Here is a 23,992-nt window from a genome sequence, read left to right as displayed (position 1 = left end):
AAATGATTTTTCCCCTTCTAGTACAAATAAATATATGGCACCACTGAAACTGCCTGGCATTTCGATTTCACACAAATGTCTAATATGACGCACTGTTTGGGAGAAATTGTCATTTATCTATTGGCGCCAGTATCTAGAAAATTTTCTATTCGCTGGCGTGGCCAATTACTTGTGCGATACTTGCGCAAGTAACTGGAGCCGGGTGTTTACATGGCTCTAATAACTAGACTCTAGTGATTGGATTCTTCTACTAGCGCGTTGACTGGCACCGTCTAAATCAGCCTTAACATCATCAACCCAAATTGATACGGCGAGTGACAAGTTGTTGCGGAGATTATTATTATCCTATTATCCCAAACTCAAAACCTATTCCTACAATATTTACATTATTCCACGCTATTTAAAAGTCTTAATAATATTATTATAACCTACTTATCCTACAGCTGAATGTGAAGATAAAGGTAATGAGTTTAAACTGAATTAAACTAAACTAATAGCTAATAGTACGGTTTGATTAGCAGTGTGATTTCACATAGAATTAGCAGAAGATAAATATGGATAAATACGGAAGATAAAACGAAAATGTAGGTAAAATTATAAAATTGTAAACATTGAATTTATAAAAATATATATATCCAATCCAATCTAACGAGCTAACGATCTGCGTCTTACGCCTCTGATTTATATAAAAGATAACGAAAACAATCATTTAACAATTATCATTGTTGCTACTTTACTATTGTTATTACTGTACATGATGCCGTTACCTGTACCGCTATGTAAGTTGTTATAATCGCTGCTCCCAACAATGCTGTTTGCGATGTCGTTATGATCAACCATTACTTGCTCACTTGCTTGCTCTTGCTCACTTGCTCCACATTCTTATATCACGAGCCTAGACACACGCACGCACATCTTGCAGTGTCTGCGACCAATATAAGCATTTCATAGCAGCTATCAGCATCTCATCAAAATAATACATTCAAACTAAAATCAAACTGGTCCAATTGATGTTATTAAAGAATAACCCGAACATTCGGTTCCAAACTACGTCCATAAGTCCGATTCAGTTGTTGTATATCGCTATCCGATATAATATAATCCAGAAAGAGCATGGATATGTTGAAGGTACCCAGTCGGTGGACTCGGAAAAATTCTATGCAGATTGTCCGGATACGGCTGGTATTGCTAAAAGTTAAATGCATTGTGAACATAATTCGATAATTTGAGTTTCCTTCCATGTTATTTTTGAATTTCCGCTGTTTAGTCCCGAGCTTTAGGCGGCGGTGACACTGGTAGTGATCCCCGATAATCGTTCGATTAATCGATTAATCGAATACTTCCTACAGAAATCGATTATTAATCGAACGAATACTGCGCAACCAATAATCGAAGCGAACGAATAATTTGCGTCGATTAATCGATCCAAACCCAGAAGAAAAAAAAATACGACCGCTGCTGTTTTATTTTTTTATAAGTTATTTTGATTATATTTGATTTACCATGTAGTGGCTCACCCCACTTCGTAAACACCTTGATCTGCATGTCTTGTCAGTGGGCTTTGTCATTAGTCATTTTGTTTCAACAGTGCTAGGGTTCAGACTGTAATCGCGACTTATGGCGCAAAAAGCGAATTGGAAGCGAAAGTGAAAGAAATATTTTTGCGGAGAAAATTTAACAAATACTGCAGGTATTGTAAATATCTTATATTTTATTTGAAAAAGTGTTGAATTTTATTTTATTCGCAGGTTCATATATCCAGGGAGATTGAAATCCTGTTCCAGAGAAAAAAGGACAGCGTTGCCTTTTCTTCACGGCCATTTTGAGCGCGTTTTTTCAGGTAATTTAGAATAGGTTATAAAAAGGTTCTCTGACGATAATTTTGCTGGTAAATGTGTTTCGACCATTCGGAACCACGGTATAAGGTCACTTCGACAAAGGCGATAGAGTTGAAGCATCAATGCCTTCCCGGGGGAGTACCGTTAGTCGCTGGTTAGTAGTACAATAGAACCCCGATTATCCGCTGAAGTGAGCCCGTAATTCTATAGAGCCTATTCCGCGGATAATCGGGTTTCTACTGCATTATATTTTTCTTTTTAACCGGGATTTAGGAAAAAAAAACTGATTATTCTCTGTAGCTACTCTGGTGTGCAAAGCAAAGCGTAAATGGTTGTTAACAATTGCTGAAAATTTGTTATTCATGCATCATAATTATCCAGTGGTTAATTTTGAGTATTGTTTATAAATTAATACTGTTATGAGTTGATAATAATTTAATTTTAATAACATTTCTAATAAATAAGTAATCAAATCTTATTTTTAATTATGTATGAATGATGTTTATATGCTAATTGTGTTATAATTTATCTTATTTTTATGATTTTTTTCCTAATATCCGGTATCCGGCCGGATAGTTTTGAATATCCATTTCATCTCCAGTAATTATGCACTGAACATATTAAGAATAAGCTTCTAACACGTTAGAGTTTTCCGAATGATTGAATCATTTATGTTTACCGATCTAAATCGATTTATATTCAATTTTATCAATACCTGTTCATTGTGATTCAATATTTCGACACAACGAAACTAATTCGAAATATGAGTATTCTGCTGGAGCTTAATATAGTCGGAACCTTTTCGAGTCCTGCTTTTCAACAGAAATCAACGACGGAATACCTAAGGGAGAATGCGAACTTCGTCAGATGATATGTTAACGGCGATAATTTCATAATTTTTAACTCTCCTATATTCCCGCGCAAAATCGTAACTCGTATACTCACTCCAAAACTCCAGATTTTTTTTCTTTAACTTCATTCAGTTTTAATAATTATTTAATTCAGCCATCTCATTCACTCTCTGCCTGTCAAACCTATGCGCGAGTAGAGGAAAGTTAAAGCTGGTGTATTCAACATTCCTTTTCATTCCAAAAGAAATCACAATTTATTTGTCATCAAATATTAGCGAGTTTTTCGGAGTTTTTTCATTGTCAAATGCAATTCTCTGATAAATGGTTCTTTGTTCCATTACCATCATTCATGGATAAAAACAGAAAATTTAATCGAAATAACTAGAAGTTGCTAATGGATTAATCATTTGATAAAATGAAACGCCAAGCATTGAACTACGTCGACGAAGGAATCTGATGTTGGTTAAATTTTTTTTCTGATTATCACCAGCAAACTTGCAAAGAATCTCAACAGTTCTTTGAGCAGATTTATAATACGGGACAATGCCCAACGTCATCATGTAGCTTATTCCAACACGACCGAGTTGGACCTTCTCAACGATCCTCGTGAATCTTTCCAATACGATCATGTCCTTCTGAACAGTACGAAATTATTTGTGACACATGACTGTTTCCAGGCACCGCTGATTGCAACATCCCAGGAGATGGCTGGTATGAGCTTTTGGGTAAATGACATGTTAGATATTTGAAAGAAACTGGCTTGATTTATTGTGTATGCTTTTTTGATTTCATATGATTCATATGAACCTGTTTGCATATGTTGTAGGAAAAAATTCATATGCACATACCAAACAGTATGCTTTGCTTTCGCGTTTTTTGTCCTTTACCTTCGCGCACAGACAAAGGCAGGCAACATGCACCAAAGTAAATGTACACAGAAAAAAATATAAAAAATAAAAAATATATATAATATTCCAAGATAAATAAACATTTTTGTATAACAAACTTTCCAATTACTGCCATTATTTAAAATTCAATAGGCGATTTTTTTTGACAGGGCTTAAATTCATTTATATTCCCTGATTTTCAAGATTTTTCTAGATAGCCGACACTCTGTGATTGAAATTGGTTTATTCTTTTCAGATTGAATATCGATTGGAACCGAAGAAGCCTAATTGGGAAAAATTCGCGATGTCAGAAACAACTTCGACAAAAAATCAAGAAAAATCCAAAATCAGTCCGGCTTGGGAGTTCTTTAAAAAAATTGAGGGGAACAAAGTACAATGTAAATTATGTTTGCATATTCTAAGTTTTTGCCGCAACACGAGCAACATGCTCAATCATTTGACATTCAAGCATAAAAATTTGGCCTTCTCCACTGTTAATGAAAGACCGGCCCCGGTTCTAAATCAGGGACGAAAAAGAACAGCATCACAAGAATCTAGAATTGATACTACTCCCAAAATGGGTCCACGGCAACAAACTATTACATCGGCTTTCGATCGTCCTTTTTCATACGGAGGTAATCCCACCTGATTCAAAAATTTATTTTCGTGGCCGCCATCATGTATATAAACATGATGGCGGCCACGAAAATAAATTTTTGTTAACTCTTCTTTGCATAATGGTGGAAATTTTCATCATAACATTGAATGCCCAAAAATTATATAAAAGAACAAGTTCACTTTAAGTTGAACTATACCACCCTGATTTATTTCACCAATAAGCAAAATCATGCAGAGAAGGGTTAGCAAATGATGAATTTCATCGTGCCTAGAATTCATTTTTGTATAGCATTTAGAGTTGTTCCTTATATTAAAATAATATTAATTTTCGTTCTTCCAATAGCATGTTTTGATTTTTTTTTTGTAAAAATATGGACAAGCGGTTTTCAATTTGAGATTAAAAATGTTTAATGAGAGAGAATTTAAAGTTATCTAAAAATAATCATAGTTCAAATTGGTCACTTGGTAATGAAAACTAAAATTTTTCGACTGTCGCCATCATAAAAAGACATGATGTCAAATGATATTCGAGCATTCTTTTTATTTTCGTTTTGTTTTCATTTTAGCTGGCGGTACCAAAGGAAAAGAAATAACAACTTGTGTCATGTACATGGTGTGTACGGATAACATGCCTCTTTGTACAGTAGACAAGAAAGGATTTCGTCAACTAATGAAAACTGTATGCCCACTATATAAAGTGCCGCACGAGACACAGTTTCGCGAGATCCTGAAAAATAAATTTATAAAAAGCAAAGAAATTGTCAGAAACCGCCTCCGATCGATCACAAGCATCTGTCTAACGACAGATGTTTGGACCGAAATGTTAAACGTCAGAAGCTACTTGGGGATCACAGGGCATTTTATTCATGGTAAGCTTGATCATTTTGACGTAGGACTACGTCTAACCGGAAGATATAGGGGGTGAAATGGAAATCTAGGCACTGAACAAGTAGGAAAATATGCAAGATTTGGAACGCTTATAACTCGAGCATTTCTCAATAGATCGCAAAGGTTTCATCATTTGATAGGAAATATATCTACGCATCTATCATAACGAATAACATTTCATTTTTCTTGAGATAAATAATTGAATAATTGTGAAATATCAAGCATTGTCCAAATACACTATGTGCCCATTTTTGATTGGTCCATTTTGTGCTCCTCAAATCGTACCGACCAAAACGGGCAACCAGAGCAGCAGCGAAATAGACTGAAGCACGATTGGAAAGGAAAAAGAAAAAAATTAACGAAACATCGGTCGCAGTCTCACACATGCGTAATTCTCGAGCCAGCCAGTCAGCTTAAAAATCCCCGCTCCGCTGCCGTAACAATCATTCTCATCCGAACCGTACACCACATCGTTTCGCATCACCTCACATTAACAAACCAACACAAGCAGCCATGGTTGGATATGGCAAAGGAGGAAAAGTGAAGGGAAAGGCAAAATCCCGCTCGAACCGTGTTGATTTGAAGTTCCCCGCAAGGGTAGCTAGGCCGAGCGCGTTAGTACCAGTGTACCAGTCCACCTAGCCGGCGTTATATAGCTTCGGCCGCCGAAGTGATCGAGTTAGCTGGCAAAGCTGCTCGCGACGATAAGAAAACCTGCATTCGGAACAGAACACATTCGGTTCGGTGGACATCAAGACAACAACAGGCAGTTGCAGCGAGTGGCGAGTGGCAAACGCAATCGCAAAACGGCATCAGGTAGCAGAAGAAAAAAGTTTGTTCTTTATACAAACTGCTTTGGTGGCAAATCCAGAACAAGGCGGCTTCGAGGGCGTTCGAAATGGTTTTTTTCAAAACCACGAGTACTAAGTTTTCTAAATTGGAACCATTCCATAAAACAAGGCGCTTTTCAGGGCCATTAAACCTTCCAAAAAAGAGTTTAGGAAATAAAGTTCAATGCTTTCTAAAACATTATCCAAAATAATAATAAAACACAAATTGATGTTTTCATAATTTGTTTGGCAGGATCTGATGAGTATGTGAATTTGGCAGTTGTTCTGAGCTTATTGATAGTTGGGGACTTTCCTGATTATTCAATTTTCACCAATTCTTAAATTGTTTCCAGATTTAAAGTACAGTAATCTACAATTAGTTCGACATTTAGCTAATTGGACGGACATGTAATGCGACTTATTTAGTTGGACATTTTTGTAAACATAGAGATCCAAATTATGACCCCACATTGAAAGTCGACACTGTACCACTGTCATCGCAAATGTTCAATTACAGGTTAAAATTACCTCCAATCCGGCACTGAGTGGTGGTAATGCGACGTGCCATTGAATGTAATTCACTGTAAAATATGTCACAAGCTGGATGGGAAGAAATTTTCCAACTGTGAAAGCTGTGGCGAGTGGCAAATGCAATCGCTAAACAGAAAGGTTTAGCCGAACAAGATGGGGATATCGAGTGATAACAAAACAATAAACTCTTTAGACTTTTTGTGATCCTGAAAAGGACCTTTTTTAGCCTGTATGTGAATCCAACGAGCGAACAAATCGTAATGAATGTATTTTTTTGCCATCGCTCCCTTTTAACGCTCATTCGTTCGTCTCGTTGGACCCGCCCCTTTGGCTGAGTCTGCCGATTTGTCTCTATCCTGTGAGTGTGTACCGCTAGAGTATAAAACACGCGGACCCCAAAAAAATATTTAATTTTCTTTCAAACCGGAAACCCGTGTGGTTGTACGGCAGCGGCATCGTGTACTCAACAAAGGAGGAAAAGAGAAGGGAAAGGCAAAATCCCGCTCGAACCGTGGTGGTCTGCAATTTCCCGTAGGTGTATCCGCCAATTGCACCGGAAAAGGTAGCTAGGTCGAGCGCGTTAGTACCTGTGTACCAGTCCACCTAGCCGGCGTTATATAGTTTCGGCCGCAGGAGTGATCGAGTTAGCTGGCAAAGCTGCTCGCGACGATAAGAAAACCTGCATTCGGAACAGAACACATTCGGTTCGGCGGACATCAAGACAACAGGCAGTTGCAGCGAATGGCAAGTGGCAAACGCAATCGCAAAACGGCATCAGGTAGCAGAAGAAAAAAGTTTGTTCTTTATACAAACTACTTTGGCGGCAAATCCAGAACAAGGCGGCATCGAGGGCGTTCGAAATGGTTTTTTTTCAAAACCACGAGTACTAAGTTTTCTAAATTGGAACCATTCCATAAAACAAGGCGCTTTTCAGGGCCATTAAACCTTCCAAAAACGAGTTTAGGAAATAAAGTTCAATGCTTTCTAAAACATTATCCAAAATAATAATAAAACACAAATTGATGTTTTCATAATTTGTTTGCCAGGATTTGATGAGTATGTGAATTTGGCAGTTGTTCTGAGCTTATTGATAGTTGGGAACTTTCCTGATTATTCAATTTTCACCAATTCTTAAATTGTTTCCAGATTTAAAGTACAGTAATCTACAATTAGTTCGACATTTAGCTAATTGGACGGACATGTAATGTGACTTATTTAGTTGGACATTTTTGTAAACATAGAGATCCAAATTATGATCCCACATTGAAAGTCGACACTGTACCACTGTCATCGCAAATGTTCAATTACAGGTTAAAATTACCTCCAATCCGACACTGAGTAGTGGTAATGCGACGTGTCATTGAATGTAATTTACTGTAAAATATGTCACAAGCTGGATGGGAAAAAATTTTCCAACTGTGAAAGCTGTGGCGAGTGACAACAAATCGCTAAACAGGAAGGTTTAGCCGAACAAGATGGGGATATCGAGTGATAACAAAACAATAAACTCTTTAGACTTTTTGTGATCCTGAAAAGGACCCTTTTTAGTCTGTATGTGAATCCAACGAGCGAACAAATCGTAATGAATGTATTTTTTTGCCATTGCTCCCTTTTAACGCTCATTCGTTCGTCTCGTTGGACCCGCCCGTTTGGCTGAGTCTGCCGATTTGTCTCTATCCTGTGAGTGTGTACCGCTAGAGTATAAAACACGCGGACCCCAAAAAAATATTTAATTTTCTTTCAAACCGTAAACCCGTGTGGTTGTACGACATCGGCATCGTGTACTCAACAAAGGAGGAAAAGAGAAGGGAAAGGCAAAATCCCGCTCGAACCGTGGTGGTCTGCAATTTCCCGTAGGTGTATCCGCCAATTGCACCGGAAAAGGTAGCTAGGTCGAGCGCGTTAGTACCTGTGTACCAGTCCACCTAGCCGGCGTTATATAGTTTCGGCCGCCGGAGTGATCGAGTTAGCTGGCAAAGCTGCGATTCAAAACCATGAGTACTAAGTTTTCTAAATTGGAACCATTCCATAAAACAAGGCGCTTTTCCGGGCCATTAAACCTTCCAAAAAAGAGTTTAGGAAATAAAGTTTAATGCTTTCTAAAACATTATCCAAAATAATAATAAAACACAAATTGATGTTTTCATAATTTGTTTGCCAGGATTTGATGAGTATGTGAATTTGGCAGTTGTTCTGAGCTTATTGATAGTTGGGGACTTTCCTGATTATTCAATTTTCACCAATTCTTAAATTGTTTCCAGATTTAAAGTACAGTAATCTACAATTAGTTCGACATTTAGCTAATTGGACGGACATGTAATGTGACTTAAGGCCCATTTATACGTTGCTAGTAGCTGACTTCACAATGAGCAGCTACTGACCCGGTGAACTCGCTTGACAAATGGTTGACTCGCCTTGTCCGTTCACACAATGTGAGCTGCTGGCAAGAAACTAGATACTATGACACAGGTTTACCAGAGATGCCAGGCGATTCTTCAAATGTCCATCAAATAGTCAGAAACAGCAAACAGATCCGAATTTGTCAGATGATTGATGCGAAATCGACTTCTTTATTGGCAGTTTTCGTCTTAGGTTTTCAGTTGAATTTATCATTACACAATTTTATCGCGAAACACACGCTGGCCGTGTTTAAAAATACTTTGTGCTGATTTTTTTTTAACTGAAGGTACTATCCGGAAAAAGACGAAAGAAAAAAGGATTCGGGCCAGGAATTGGATGCAAAGAAAAGAAGCAACAAATACAATATTGAAGTAACTCTACGATGATGATCCCCGAGAGTACAGAGCCGTGTTGAGAATAACACCGGAAAAAGTGAAAAAACTGTTGGATTTAATTGCTCCACAAATACAACGCAATATACACTCATGAGGAATGCTATACCTACATGAGTGAAACTAGAAATGGTGTGCCTTTCTTCTGGAATATCGTTCAGATTATTGTCGATATTTTTTTAGAATCACGAAAACATCCATAGCTAAAATAGTTCCGAAAGTATGTGGTGCTACAAATGGCAGTCTAAAAGATTTTTCAAAATTTGATTTATTTCGCCTTGACAACAGCTTCGTGTACCAATTTGTGAAATGAAAATGATAGTAAATTTGCAGGAGGAATAAATACGCCTCAAAAACTAAAATCGAATATGTAAAAAAAATCGAATATGTATTCTGTTTCTTAGAACAATACTTTTTTTGCAAGTTGTGAGTGAATTTTGAATGAAAATTGTGCCCGATAATGATTTTATATTTAGAATCCCAAGAAAACTATCTCAAAAAGAAAACGTGTCCCACCAGCGCGCAAAACAAAATAAAATGAGTAAAAAAACTTTTTAAGTTAAACGGTTTATTTGTGATTAAACATAATAATGTACTAAAAGCTAGAAAATAATTAGGCAAGTAGCAGTTAGAAGTTATCACACCTCTCCTTCATTAGTTTAGGGCATTGATAAGACTAAAATAAAATCGTGGGACATATGATGAAGTCACTAATTGTGGATAATGGAAATCCAACGTGCCCCACGATTTCATTTTAGTCTTATCAATGCCCTAGACTAATGAAGGAGAGGTGTGATAACTTCTAACTGCTACTTTCCTAATTATTTTCTAGCTTTTAGTACATTATTATGTTTAATCACGAATAAACAGTTCAACTTAAAAAGTTTTTTTACTCATTTTATTTTCTAGTTTTTAGTACATTATCTGTTTCATTAGAATATTTCTCTACAATAAAGCCATTGTACTGTATTCTATCAGTCAAAAAATTTCATTTGATACCGATATTGAGTGGATTGCAGAAAATACATAGTGTGTTCTCCAAGTCAAGTTCGTTGGTTTGATACACATATCTCAATCAACCTCTTGTTTTGAGATGATATGGAATCAGCTATTTTGTAGCCAAATTGGATTTTTCAAGATAAGCAGTTTTAAAATGACAGCAGAGAAAAAGGTATTTTAGAAATTCGGTCAGTTTCTATTGGTCAAATTTCTATTAATGTGGGACAATCCTACAGACATACGAACAGTTCAAGCTAAATAAAACCGTTTAATAAAGTAATTTGCTATTTTGTGATTACGGCCATCTTGGATTTTAATTTTTCATGATCTACTGTGAACTACTATTCAAGCCCTTTCATTTGAGAGCCATATTAATGGTGTTTTGACATAATATGTAGTCCGCCATTTGGTAGAATTTTGATGGATTTGCATTTTTCATAAATAACCGTGTTCTACTACTTCATTTGATACCCATAATAATAGGGTTTTTAGAAAATATGTAGTCCGCCATTTTGTAGTGGCAGCCATCTTGGATTTACATTTATCATAAATAACTGTATTCTGCTAGTCAGTCCCTTCCATTTGATACCCATATTAATGAAGTTATGAGGAAATATGTAGTCCGCCATTTTGTAGTGGCAGCCATCTTGGATTTGCATTTTTCTTAAATAACCGTATTCTGCTAGTCAAGCCCTTTCATTTGATACCCATATTGATGGGGTTTTGGAAAACCCACATTGATGAGGTTTTGAAGAAGAAAGGGATCCGCCATTTTGTAGCAGCCGCCATCTTGGATTTTCAAGATCATGAAATACGCAGTTTTGTAATGACTACAGATGTGTGTTTAATGTGAGTATTGGTTGATCTTCCTGTCTAACAACCATTTGGAGATATGCTTGTGCTAAATCCAGTTTAGAAAATTTCTCGCCACCGGCCATGTTGGCGAATAATTCATCTATGGTCGGTAAAGGATGTTCGTCCACTAACAGATTCTTGTTAACGGTCAGCTTGAAATCCCCACACAGACGCACCTTGTTGGCGGACTTCATCACAGGCACTATCGGAGTCGCCCATTCACTGTGGTTAACTTTCAACAAGATCCCCTTTTCCACCATCCGATTGATTTCGTTTTCCACAACATCTTGAATAGAAAAAGGTATTGAACGAGATTTCAAAAATACAGGTTTGCTATTCGGTTTCAGGGTTAGCGAAGCTTGAACTTTGGTGATCTCTCCAATAGAATCATCGAAAACTGAAGGGAACTCTTCGAGTACATTTCTCACCGTTCCGGATAACGGTGTACGCAGCGTTATTTTGTTGACACTAGAAAGATAGTTTTTCATGACATCGTTCCAATTGAACTGCAACGCACGCATCCACTCCCGCCCCAGCAACGGTTGCCTTTTCGAATCGACCACGAACAATCGCAAGACTTGTATTTTCCCGTTACACGCCACATCTACATCAATGGTACCGAAAACCTTTATTTTACTGCCGCAGTAACTACGCAATTCAACTTTTGTCTCATTAAGCGTAATGTCGTTAAACCATTTTACTCTGTCAGCAAGCCCAATCAAGGAAACTGGTGAACCACTGTCTACCTCAAATTTCATCAATACGTCGTTCACTTTAAGTTTCAAAAATATTTTCGAAAGAGGTTCTGCTCTAGAATCATCAAGTTTACCAACATCAACTACACATATTTCATCAATCTCTTCTTCTGAGTCTGACTCATTACCCTCCTCAACCAAATTTGTCTTATATTTGTATTGCTTACTCGAATTAATATTGTTTTTAATGTTGTGGCCCGGAAAGCTGAGACACACCCTTTGCAAATGACCGATTTTCTTACAGTGATTACAAACTGAGTTCTTATGTGAACATGCATTAGCCAGATGCGCTTCACTACCACACCTGTAACACTTAGGGTTAGTAGTATTAGTTACTTTAAAAAAAATACAAAAAAAATAAAAGAAAATACACAGTGTGTTCTCCAAGTCAAGTTCGTTGGTTTGATACACATATCTCAATCAACCTCTTGTTTTGAGATGATATGGAATCAGCTATTTTGTAGCCAAATTGGATTTTTCAAGATAAGCAGTTTTAAAATGACAGCAGAGAAAAAGGTATTTTAGAAATTCGGTCAGTTTCTATTGGTCAAATTTCTATTAATGTGGGACAATCCTACAGACATACGAACAGCTCAAGCTAAATAAAACCGTTTAATAAAGTAATTTGCTATTTTGTGATTACGGCCATCTTGGATTTTAATTTTTCATGATCTACTGTGAACTACTATTCAAGCCCTTTCATTTGAGAGCCATATTAATGGTGTTTTGACATAATATGTAGTCCGCCATTTGGTAGAATTTAGATGGATTTGCATTTCTCATAAATAACCGTGTTCTACTACTTCATTTGATACCCATAATAATAGGGTTTTTAGAAAATATGTAGTCCGCCATTTTGTAGTGGCAGCCATCTTGGATTTACATTTATCATAAATAACTTTATTCTGCTAGTCAGTCCCTTCCATTTGATACCCATATTAATGAAGTTATGAGGAAATATGTAGTCCGCCATTTTGTAGTGGCAGCCATCTTGGATTTGCATTTTTCTTAAATAACCGTATTCTGCTAGTCAAGCCCTTTCATTTGATACCCATATTGATGGGGTTTTGGAAAACCCACATTGATGAGGTTTTGAAGAAGAAAGGAGTCCGCCATTTTGTAGCAGCCGCCATCTTGGATTTTCAAGATCATGAAATACGCAGTTTTGTAATGACTACAGAGATAAAGGTGTGTTCCAAATTTCTGATCAATCGGTCAACAGGAAGGGGGTCAAATTTCTATTAATGTGGGTCAGCGCTACAGACAAACATGTCACAAACATACAAACAGATTACTGGGCAAGCTAAATAAAACCGTTTAATAACAACGATTCCGCTTAGAAACTATGAGGGTTTTATTTGTTTTACAATAATTTTCAAGTCTATAAATATCTTCGCTTATTTTCAAATATCTTAAAAATGTCTCTATGTAAAGAAAATGTAAAGATTTGGCATCTCTGATTCGAGCGCTAAATTCTGTTTTTGACGTTTTGAGGGATGCGAGTGTGAGTAAATTCAAAAAACTTTGAAGTAGCTCGCACGCCGGATCACACATGACACTAACTGGCATGATGTGTTCACACGGTGTGAGTAGCTGTACTGCAGTAACTGACTAGACCGACTCGTATGCTTACTCGCACCGTCTGAACCCGGCTTTATTTAGTGGGACATTTTTGTAAACATAGAGATCCAAATTATGACCCCACATTGAAAGTCGACACTGTACCACTGTCATCGCAAATGTTCAATTACAGGTTAAAATTACCTCCAATCCGGCACTGAGTGGTGGTAATGCGATGTGCCATTGAATGTAATTTACTGTAAAATATGTCACAAGCTGGATGGGAAGAAATTTTCCAACTGTGAAAGCTGTGGCGAGTGACAACAAATCGCTAAACAGGAAGGTTTAGCCGAACAAGATGGGAATATCGAGTGATAACAAAAACACAACACCAAAGTTTCTTTTCAGAACCATCAACATATTCATAAAGAGTAAACAGTAAACAAATCCATTTTTCAGGTAGATAGGTAGGTATTCACGTAGGTGAAGAAAATAAAACAATATATTTAAAATATATATTTAACAAAAGCTGTCCCCTTTGTATAGTCCTACGTCACTCCGGTTATGTCCCCGACATTACCCACCCGTCTTTTTTATTAAAGTATTAGCTCAGTAAATAAAATTTAACTATCCAAGATTAAAATTCGACAATATCACTAAATCTAACATTAGATTAATTGGACAATATTAGGATTTAGGACTAGGATGGAGCGAGTGCAATGAGATTTTTAATTTCGCTCATTACTTAGGGTACTCATACACTGTTTGGCCGAAGCCAAATATTTAATTCTTTTTGACAGATAAAATTTGATCAACTTGTACTGATCAAATATATTCGAAACACGACAAGCAAATATTCAGTTATTTGTTGATAATTGATATAAAACATAAAATAAAAAAACATAAACATAAAATAGTGTTCGTATGTTTGTCCAAATCTCAAACCAAACTCAAAAAAAAGTATCAAATATTTGACTTCCGGACAAACAGTGTACGGCCGCCTTTTTTTTTTAGCCAAAGCGTTTCTGGCTAGAACCATCTTGTAGTACAGGCTAATTCTAATTCCAAGGGATAACTTATCTTTGTTACATCTTAGAATTGTCTAAATTTGTTACAAGTGAAACTGAATAACTTTGTTCTACAGTAAGTTACATCTAATTGGACAGATATGTAATGCGATACGTTCAATTGGACATTTTTGTAAACCCCGAGTTCGGGGCCCAAATTATGGCCCCCCATTGAAAGTCGACACTGTACCACTGTCATCACGAATGTGAATTACAGGTCAGAACCTGAGACGAGACATGATAATAGGGGGCCGATTCCGGACCACTTTTTCTGTCAAACTCGGACAACTTGCAACTCGGCTTCTAATTGGTTGATGAGGAAAATAATTGACAAAGATAAAATACACAAAAAGTGGGATTTCTAACATTTTCACAGTATTGCCAAATATATTGAAAATTGAATAATAGTTGCATTCACATATCACTTTAGCGATAATATCTATTATGGATTCTTTGTATATTTTCGTTTCTATTACGTCAGCTGTTCAGTTCCTGAAGAGAGGGAAACATTGCATCGGAATTTCCATCCTACATTTTTTTGTGATTCTCCTGCCATCTAGCATAGCATAATAGCAGCGGACTAACAGAGAAGAGCATTCAATTATTTTCCAAATATAAAGCAGTTAGCAAAAAAAAAATAAGGATAACAAATAACATTTTTTTATATATTCTTTATTTGAGAGGCTTTTAGCCTCCTGGGCTGGTTCGCCTCTGATGTTATAATTTGGGAATGTATTATTTTATCAATATTTCAGTACTGATAGTATTTGAACGATATCAATCAATTATCAATTATAAGGCCTTATTCCCGTATACACTACACAGTGAAAACGAAATGAAGTGTATCCGCGATGACAACGATACGGTGTCGACATTTGGATACGAAATTCATTTTTAACAAGTCTTACTACTCGGCCCGAATGCACTTTTAAATTGCTAAAATCTGAACGAAAATATTTACTTGGCGTTATTTATTTACTCGAAGCACCCCTTTTTTACTCTAACTTAACCTATTTTCTATACACTTTCCGATATTCTCATTATAATATAAAATTATCTTCAGATACAATTTTTGTACGAGATTTTTTTACCATATGAAGAAAGCAAAGTTTTCCATTCACATTGAACACTAATTTGATGCGGAGAATTAATTTTCATTCATAATTTCTATTTGAAAAATATTAATTCTACACGAAACCCATAATTTTCTTTAACTCGCAAAACGAAATTTAATGGCGTGCCGTTCTTTTCATTTTCATCGTGAAGTATAAACGGTAAAACGAACTATGAATTTAATTAATTTATTTAAACATATCATACTCCGACTATCAAATCTACGTTTTCTTTATCTCTTCACATTTATTTTTTTTTGCATACCAAAATAACGAGAAATACTTATTGTTTGAAATATGTGACATTCGGTTAAAAAATTTATACAAAAAAATGGTGCAGCTCAGAAAATACATGATACGAAGAACTCATGTTTTTCATGGGAAAATAATCTTCCGAAATTTTATGAAATTTGGCAACTTTCAAATCTCACTTCCCTATTATCTAGAACTTGGTCGACGAAATGCAGAAAGAAAAGTAAAAAGCCAGTTGTCACGTCTTGTCTAAGATCAGAACCGCTTCCAGTGTGACGCTGAGTGGTGCCTCTAAATGTCGAATTAGCTGTAACTTACTGTATAAATGCAAAGAAGTTGTACCACGATAAATCTTGTTCATACCTGAGGAAAACTCTTCCACTGCTAAATATGTTTAAAATATTCCAAATATTAAGACTAATTAATTGATTATCTAGCTGTTTTGAAAACCTTCACCTCTCGATGCTTAGAAACAATAAAATTTTACTGTTACCTGAGATGCAAAGGGCGGTTCATTTTGAATAATACTTATCTCTATTTTTTTTAAGTTACATACATTTATACCCTTGATTGGTTAGGGTAAAATGCAAACAAAAACCCAAATACTGAACATATCGCTATCATGTTATGAACATTTGAGTCAATTTGTCTGTGAGTTGCGAATCTGCTCACCGACACCGCGTTCGATTACGGTTGTTTAAGAAAAAATTAAAGGTGTACCACCAAATCATACAGAGAGATTGAGAAGAAAACAAAAAAAAAATGATTTCGAAATTTCAGCTATGCTTGCTTATATAAAAAAAGGTTGCGTAAGATTGCTTTTTTCGGTTAGGATTAATTCCGATTGAGAATTAAACTGAAAATCCCTTTACGGTCGTAAAATATTTTATTATTTTCAGAGTATTTTTTACAAGCATGGCTTCCTTCAAACTTTTTGATGAACCATTTTTCGTTTAGATTCTCAACTACACTCCGTTTTGCTAGGAGTTGTTGAATGCAAACAATCGAAAACATCAGAATACATTGCGAATCTGTTGCGGGTTTGCTGCAACGATTGGGGTATTAAAAACGAAACAATTTCTTGTGTAACGACCGATCTCGGTGCAAACATACTAGGGGCAGTAAGAATGGAGTACGGTGAACGACGCCATGTACCGTGCTTCGCCCACACAATCAACTTGATCGCAAGCAAAGCAGTCCCCTTGTACAAAGAAGCATACGCAGCTCGGATGGAGCCGGTCATAGAAGAGGATAACGACGATGAGCTGGATGGTGTTGAGGATCATTGTACGATAGAGGTTTCCATTACACCAGAGAAAAATATGATATATATAATCAAGAAGATGAAAACAATAATCAAGTTCTTCAAAGCAAGTGAAACAGCCACCAGAGAACTGAGAAAACTGCAGTTGGCCGATAATAAAAAGGAAGGACAATGTCTAGGACTAGTGTTGGATGTCCGAACACGATGGAATTCGATTATGGCAATGATAGAAAGATTCCTTGTAATGGCACACTATATTTCAAGGGTACTGCTCGTTGTTCCTAAAACACCAACTATGTTAACAGCAGATGAGTTGTCAATTTTGAAGGAAATCTGCAAAGTTCTCCACCCATTGGAAACAGTAACTACCGAAATGTCAGCTGAAAAGTACGTGACGATCAGTAAAATTATCCCATTGGTTCGGTTGCTAAAAATCGTAAGTGTTTTTTGTATAATAAGCATCAGAGTATTTAATATGTTTTGTCGTTTCATAATATCTTTTTTTCGCGTTAGTATTCCATTTTTGTCCCTCTATTACGTTATCCGCGATTTTTGTTATCCGAGGTTACGTTGCCAGACTATTCCGCGGACAATCGGGGTTCTACTCTATTATGTTTTTCTATTTAACTTTCAACGGGAATTTAACGAATATATAGTTAGAAACCTATTTAATTCAATTTATGGTTATTTCTCTGAACTTCAATACACTTGCCCAAACAATCTTCTAGTTTATGGACTCCATGCCTGAAGTGAGATTTGAGAACTGCCAGAAGTCGGAGGTTTTTAATATAAGTTTTACTGATTCTCACGATTTTTGGTGTATTTCTGAACAATCACTCACTTCGTTACTCAAATTTGTTCAAGAAGACGTAGTAACATTTTAGAAAACAGGAAGTGGGTTATATCTATGGTATAACCGCAAGGGTGACGTAGGACTATCGTTGATTTAGAGATCATTTGTTTGAAGTTGAATCTCAATCCATTCTGAATGAATGAATAAATAAATATTTGGGGGACTTCGAAAACGAGAGCGTTACGTTGGAGGCACAAGGTTTTATGCATCCAATATAGGATACGGAAAACCTTGTTCTGAAGAATAATCTTCAGAAGCTAACCTGCTAACTGTACTTGATTGACAAATCACAAACCCAAATGTATTATATGGATATTTTATGGATAGAAAACATTAAAATAAACTCTTTCGCTTGAATGTAATTTTCAATTCCAAGGGGAACTGGCAGATTATTTTCCAGCAACCATTAGATATTTCCACATTTTCCTCGATACTGGAAGCACACCAGTGGTTAATACTACTTCGATAACCACCTGTTAATAGCACTTGATGGAAACATATTTGGTCACAGTGTTACATGGATAGAAAACATTCAAATAAACTCTTTCACATTAATGTATTTTTAAATTCCCAGAGGCAGATTATTTTCCAGAAATGATTAGATCTTTCCGGAACTTTCTCGATGCTGAATGGCATCCAAACGGAAAGAATTCTGCGCGTGTATGTGTCGATCCTTCGCCGTCCACCTCCTCCAGCACGTTAGGCAACGATGTTGTCTTGTCGATGTCCTCACGAAAAATGAATGTGTCTCACCACCAGAATATCGCTTAAGTATGCTTTTTGTGTGTGATTGAATCGAGAGAAGGTGTGGTTTACGATGGCAATTTGGAAGGCAAACTAGAGGGAAATGAACTCTCTGAGCTCGGAACTTTCGGCGACTGAGCAATAATCGATTGCGGGTGCATACAATATTGGATACGGAAATATCCTACTGATGGGGAAGAATAATCTTCAGAAGCTATCCTGTTTATTGCGATTGATTGAAAAATCACAAAACCAAATGTATTTGGTCACAGTGTTACATGGATAGAAAACATTCGAATAAACTCTTTCACATGAATGTATTTTTAAATTCCCAGAGGAACTGGCAGATTATTTTCAGTAACGATTGTTATTTCCACATTTTCCTCGATACTGAAAGCCCACCAGTGGTTAATGCTAATTCGATAACCATCTGTTAATAGCACTTGATTGAAACATATTTGGTCACATGGATAGAAAACATTCAAATAAACTCTTTCACATGAATGTATTTTTAAATTCCCAGAGGAACTGGCAGTTTATTTTCCAGAAATGATTAGATCTTTCCGGAATTTTCTCGATGCTGAATGGCATCCAAACTAAGAATTCCGCGCGTGTATGTGTGTGTGTGGCGGCTGCTCCGAACTCTTCCCGGGGAACCGTTTGTGGCATCACTCTCCTCCTGATGGATTCTCTTCTGGCCTAAGGTGCACAAACAGGCTCTTGGTGGCACCGTTCATCCGCGCTTTCATGATAAACGAAGAGATTCACCACAACAGCGACAACATGCTCCAATCGCTGTTCAATTAGAACTGAGTGGATTTCCGAGCGGCGCTCGCTTATATACCGATTGGTGATTTCAATAGCCTGTTTTGAAAGCAATTTTAAGACTATTGAAACAAGTTTTTGGATCAAAAAGTAACAAGTATAGAACGCGTAGACATTTTATCTTTCGAATGAAGTGTTTATCATACCATTTCGTTTAGTTGTTTAGGAGCTATTAACGCTCAAAATCTCGGTCTCCGGCGTAACGCTTTCGTTTTCGAAACTTTGATTTTACACCCCGGTATAGAAATGAAAGACGTAGTCCTACGTCAAAACATATCGTTGAACCTAATCTAATCGAACGACATAGCCTATTGAACAACTTTTTAGTTCATCGATAATTTTTCACATTTTTTTTTAAATAATAACTCTGCCTGACTGGTTCAACGGTTCCTTTCGAGTAATAACAATATTTTTCATCAATTTCAGAGCTATACAAGTATGCAGCTTGATTCTGCTGAAGCTATGTCTGTAAAAAACAGCATTATGCTGCATATCATGAAATATTTCAATGATGTAGGAAAAAGAAAACTTTTCGCGGTCGCAACGCTTCTTGATCCCCGATTCAAGAAAATACATTTTGAAAGTCCTCTCACGGTGGCCCCCGCTATTTCATGGGTTGGTGAGTTAGTCTTTTCTTGCTTGTCCTATTGAGAAAAAAAAACAACACGACAGAAACAAAATATTTTATCGGCAATATTTCTGTTGCTTCACAGGGGAACTTGTCAGAACAGCTGCGGAAGAGTCACCTGAATTCGAATACGATCTTCGGATATCAGGAGAGCCAGAAACAAACACCACTACCGACGACTTGTGGGCGATTCATGATTCCATGGTAGCTGAAAGCAATCGCGTGCATGGAGATGACAGCGCCGGAGGAATTCCCATTGAACTGAGGCAGTATTTAAATACTACAGTCGCTCCGAGGACCTGTGACCCACTTATAGTGTGGAATGAAATACGAGCACAGTATCCAAACGTGCATAAAATAGCTATGCAATTTTTATGTAATTCAGCGACGTCTGTTCCTTCGGAACGTTTGTTCTCGAAAGCAGGGCAGATAATGACTAAGCAAAGAAACCGCTTGTCCGGTTCTAACTTAGACATGATATTATTCCTACAATCGATCGATGAAAATGTTTGGTTTTCGTAAAGGTGCGAGATAGCTGAAAAATTGCGATATTACGTTGCATCGTTTTAGTGTCTACTGCACAGAGAAAGACACCAAAACGATTCAACGTAAAATCGAAATTTTTCACCGCTTTCGCAGCTTTTTGCGGAACTGTGCGATAAATGTATACAGGAAATCCTGTTTTTGAGCGATCCTTTTTTGTACGATTTCTCGTTTGTACGACCCTTTTTGCGCGATTTTATTATCTGAGCGAATAGATTGTGTGATCTAAGTTCTGATTTGATAATAAAATGGCACAGAAAGGGTCGCACAAACGAGAAATCGAACAAAAAAGTACCGCACAAAAACAGGTTTACCTGTATAGTAAGTATTAAGAAATGTATATAATATGTATAAGAAAATGTATATAATATGTATAAGAAAATGTATATAATTTGTATAAGAAAATGTATATAATTTGTATAAGAAAATGTATATAATTCGTATGTATTAAAACATGTTGAATATGTAATAAGAAATTTAGAATTTAGTTAGGAATGTATATACGAGAATGTAAATAAATGTAAAATTGAATAATTTTTCATCAACTTTAAAAGATCGTGTTATCGTATTATATAAAATGCATTTTTGATGGAAAGGTAAACTTTAATTCATATGTTTCAATAGGAATTCGGATAAATTTGATTGATGCACAATGCTTAGCTTATATTTCATACGCCCCATTACCACCCTAGCAGCTTAAACGACAAATACAAGTAATTATAACGGTTCGAAATTACAATTACAAGCATTCAAAACGGCAAACAATTTCTGGCAAATGAAAAATAGAATAATAACTAATTATTGCTCTTAGGCGGCTCGCACACCGGAGCAATAAACAACTAGCAAACTGCAATACGCAATATGCAACAGGAAACATATTTTGTTGTTCTTCGCATACCAGAGCAATAAAAACCCCCGACATTATGCAAACAATCGGCTTAATGTACGAAACTTGTCAAAATATGGGCGATAAGTTGCTCTTCAACCGACACGCCGTGTTGCTAGCGACATGTGTTGCTCTGTAAAGGCGACAGCGATATCGTATTGCGTCGGTATGCGAGATCAACAAAGATTAAATGGAAAAATCCATTGGCGATAATATTGCTTATTGCATGTTGATAGTTGCTAGTTGCTTATTGCTCCGGTGTGCGAGGCGCCTTAGTGTTACGATTAATCGATTAATCGATTATTTGGGGCGATTAATCGTATCGAATAACAAACGGTTGAAAAGTATTCGATTAGTGGATGAACGATTAATTTCAAAAATCGGGGATCACTAGACACTGGATCAGTGATGGTAAAAAATCAAATTCAACGATCAATGAATAAGTATATCCCTCTAGTCGGATGTTTTTAAATCACCCCCAGCAGGCGATGCTCTTTTATTCTTCATATGTACACAGAGAGAATACTTGGAACGGTGAGCTACCAAGATCTCAAAAAAGCAATATGAAAGAGGAATCCCCACTGCAAGCACTCTCGGAGCATTATTTCTACTACTCAAGTTTTGTCGTGAGTGCAAGCCACAAACGATTAATCCCATCCCATAGAGAGGATGATGAGTTCTTGATCGGAAAGTGTAACAAGAGACGATCAACTGAAATCTTACGACACTCGTCGAGGGATTTTTAATTCTCTATTGCACTGACCGCAGTGAGTGGCTGACTCAGTCTCGTGTCGATTTTATTATGCTGTCGTCTCCCGTAGTGATCCCCGATTTTTGAAATTAATCGTTCATTCTCTAATCGAATACTTTTCAGCAGTTTGTTATTCGATACGATTAATCGCTCCAAATAATCGATTAATCGATTAATCGTCCACTGAGAGAAATAATTAGTTAGACTAATATTTCTTATTTGTTAGAAAACCATCTGGAATCAAAAAAGTGTTCATTCGGCCTGAAAATAAATTATTATCTTTTACGCTCCCCTAAACTCGTAAACGAAGCTCATCTCGCAACGACGGCATTGAGCTTCTTTTAGGAGTTTAAGAGAGCGTCAAAGATAATGATTGATTTTCAGGATAAAACTGCAGCGGCCGTACGTTTTTTTTTGCTCTGGGTTTGGATCGATTAATCGACGTAAATTATTCGTTCGCTTCGATTATTGGTTGTGCAGTATTCGTTCGATTAATAATCGATTTATGTAGGAAGTATTCGATTAATCGATTAATCGAACGATTAGCGGGAATCACTAGTCTCCCGCCCGATAAACAGCAGACGGGAAATGGATGCAATTGTCTAATTTTATTACCAGCAGATTTGGGCGAATCTCATCCCGCCCAAAATCGTTTTTTAGATTCCAATAATTCTAAACATTCACATTTCTGTGGTTACGTTTTTCGTTGCAAATAGGGTAAAGGATCTTGGTTTGTCCAATTTGGGGTGTTTTTACGCAACTAGTAAATGCAAATCGATTTTTCTTCATGAAAATCACACATAATCGATACGAGTTTGGGTTTGTTGAAAAGCCCCAAGTCTCTAGTTGCTAATACTACCATAAGGTGTTGAAATTATTCAAATTTTTATGTTTTTTAACGATTTTCCTCAAAGAAGAATTATGATCATGGTTTGACCACCTCTGATCATGGTTTGCCCAAAAAAATGATCATGGTTTGTCCGGTTTTAGAAATCTACATTTTTGAATGAAAACATTCGAATTCACAATTAGATGTTGCATTTATCATTGCTTGAGTTTACTGTCATCATATTGATTCATTCATAATTTAGGCTTTCTTCAGAATATTGCCTTTTCTTGGGCATTTTAGAAGTGTTCACCTCAACACAATCAACACAGAAAAACCATACTTCTGCTCAAGGCGCCTAGAAGTATATACTAAGGTGGGCCAACTTGCTAAAACCACTCTTCAGCCATCTTGGAAGTCTACTGTGTTTTGTTTGTAAACAAAACACAATACGCTATTGCCGAAGCTCGCTCGTGATCAGTCTGTCTCTTTCACGCTACAAGCAAATAATTCCCCTTCTACTTTCTTCCGTGCTGTTTTCATGTACCGCTCCCCTAACCAACTTAGTGACGAAACGGCCTCACCTAGTACCATAGACCCGTCTTGCTTCTGCTATGCGCGAAGCACATCATAAACAAACATAAACAAACTGCAGCGCGCCAAGCGGTTGCCATAGAAATCATGTGAACAAAACAACATTATTGAATTGGACAACTCATGATCAGAATTGAGTTCATCAAAATGCGTTAATTTAATGGTTTAGCTATGTAAATCCGATACAAATGGTGAGCAAGCATGATGTTTACAATATTTATAAGTGTTGTAATCCAGAAAAGG

The 23,992-nt window shown here is 36.6% G+C and overlaps 1 protein-coding gene across 1 annotated transcript; it reads left to right on the top strand.

Annotated features, from left to right (window-relative positions):
- The first annotated feature begins 1,198 nt into the window (after nucleotides 1–1,198).
- LOC129762847 (E3 SUMO-protein ligase ZBED1-like) lies at nucleotides 1,199–21,193 on the top strand. The gene is made up of 7 exons (XM_055761413.1): nucleotides 1,199–1,690; nucleotides 1,749–1,840; nucleotides 3,833–4,211; nucleotides 4,761–5,063; nucleotides 16,793–17,535; nucleotides 19,948–20,140; nucleotides 20,235–21,193. Exons 3-7 carry the CDS (start codon nucleotides 3,881–3,883, stop codon nucleotides 20,669–20,671), a joined length of 2,007 nt encoding a protein of 668 aa, XP_055617388.1. The 5' UTR covers nucleotides 1,199–1,690; nucleotides 1,749–1,840; nucleotides 3,833–3,880; the 3' UTR covers nucleotides 20,672–21,193.
- The last annotated feature ends 2,799 nt before the right edge of the window (nucleotides 21,194–23,992 follow it).

The sequence above is a fragment of the Toxorhynchites rutilus genome, chromosome 1 (assembly GCF_029784135.1).
Source record: "Toxorhynchites rutilus septentrionalis strain SRP chromosome 1, ASM2978413v1, whole genome shotgun sequence".
Classification (NCBI taxonomy): domain Eukaryota; kingdom Metazoa; phylum Arthropoda; class Insecta; order Diptera; family Culicidae; genus Toxorhynchites; species Toxorhynchites rutilus.
The sequence above is the reverse complement of the archived record's forward strand: the minus strand, read 5'-3'. Positions and strand labels throughout refer to the sequence as shown.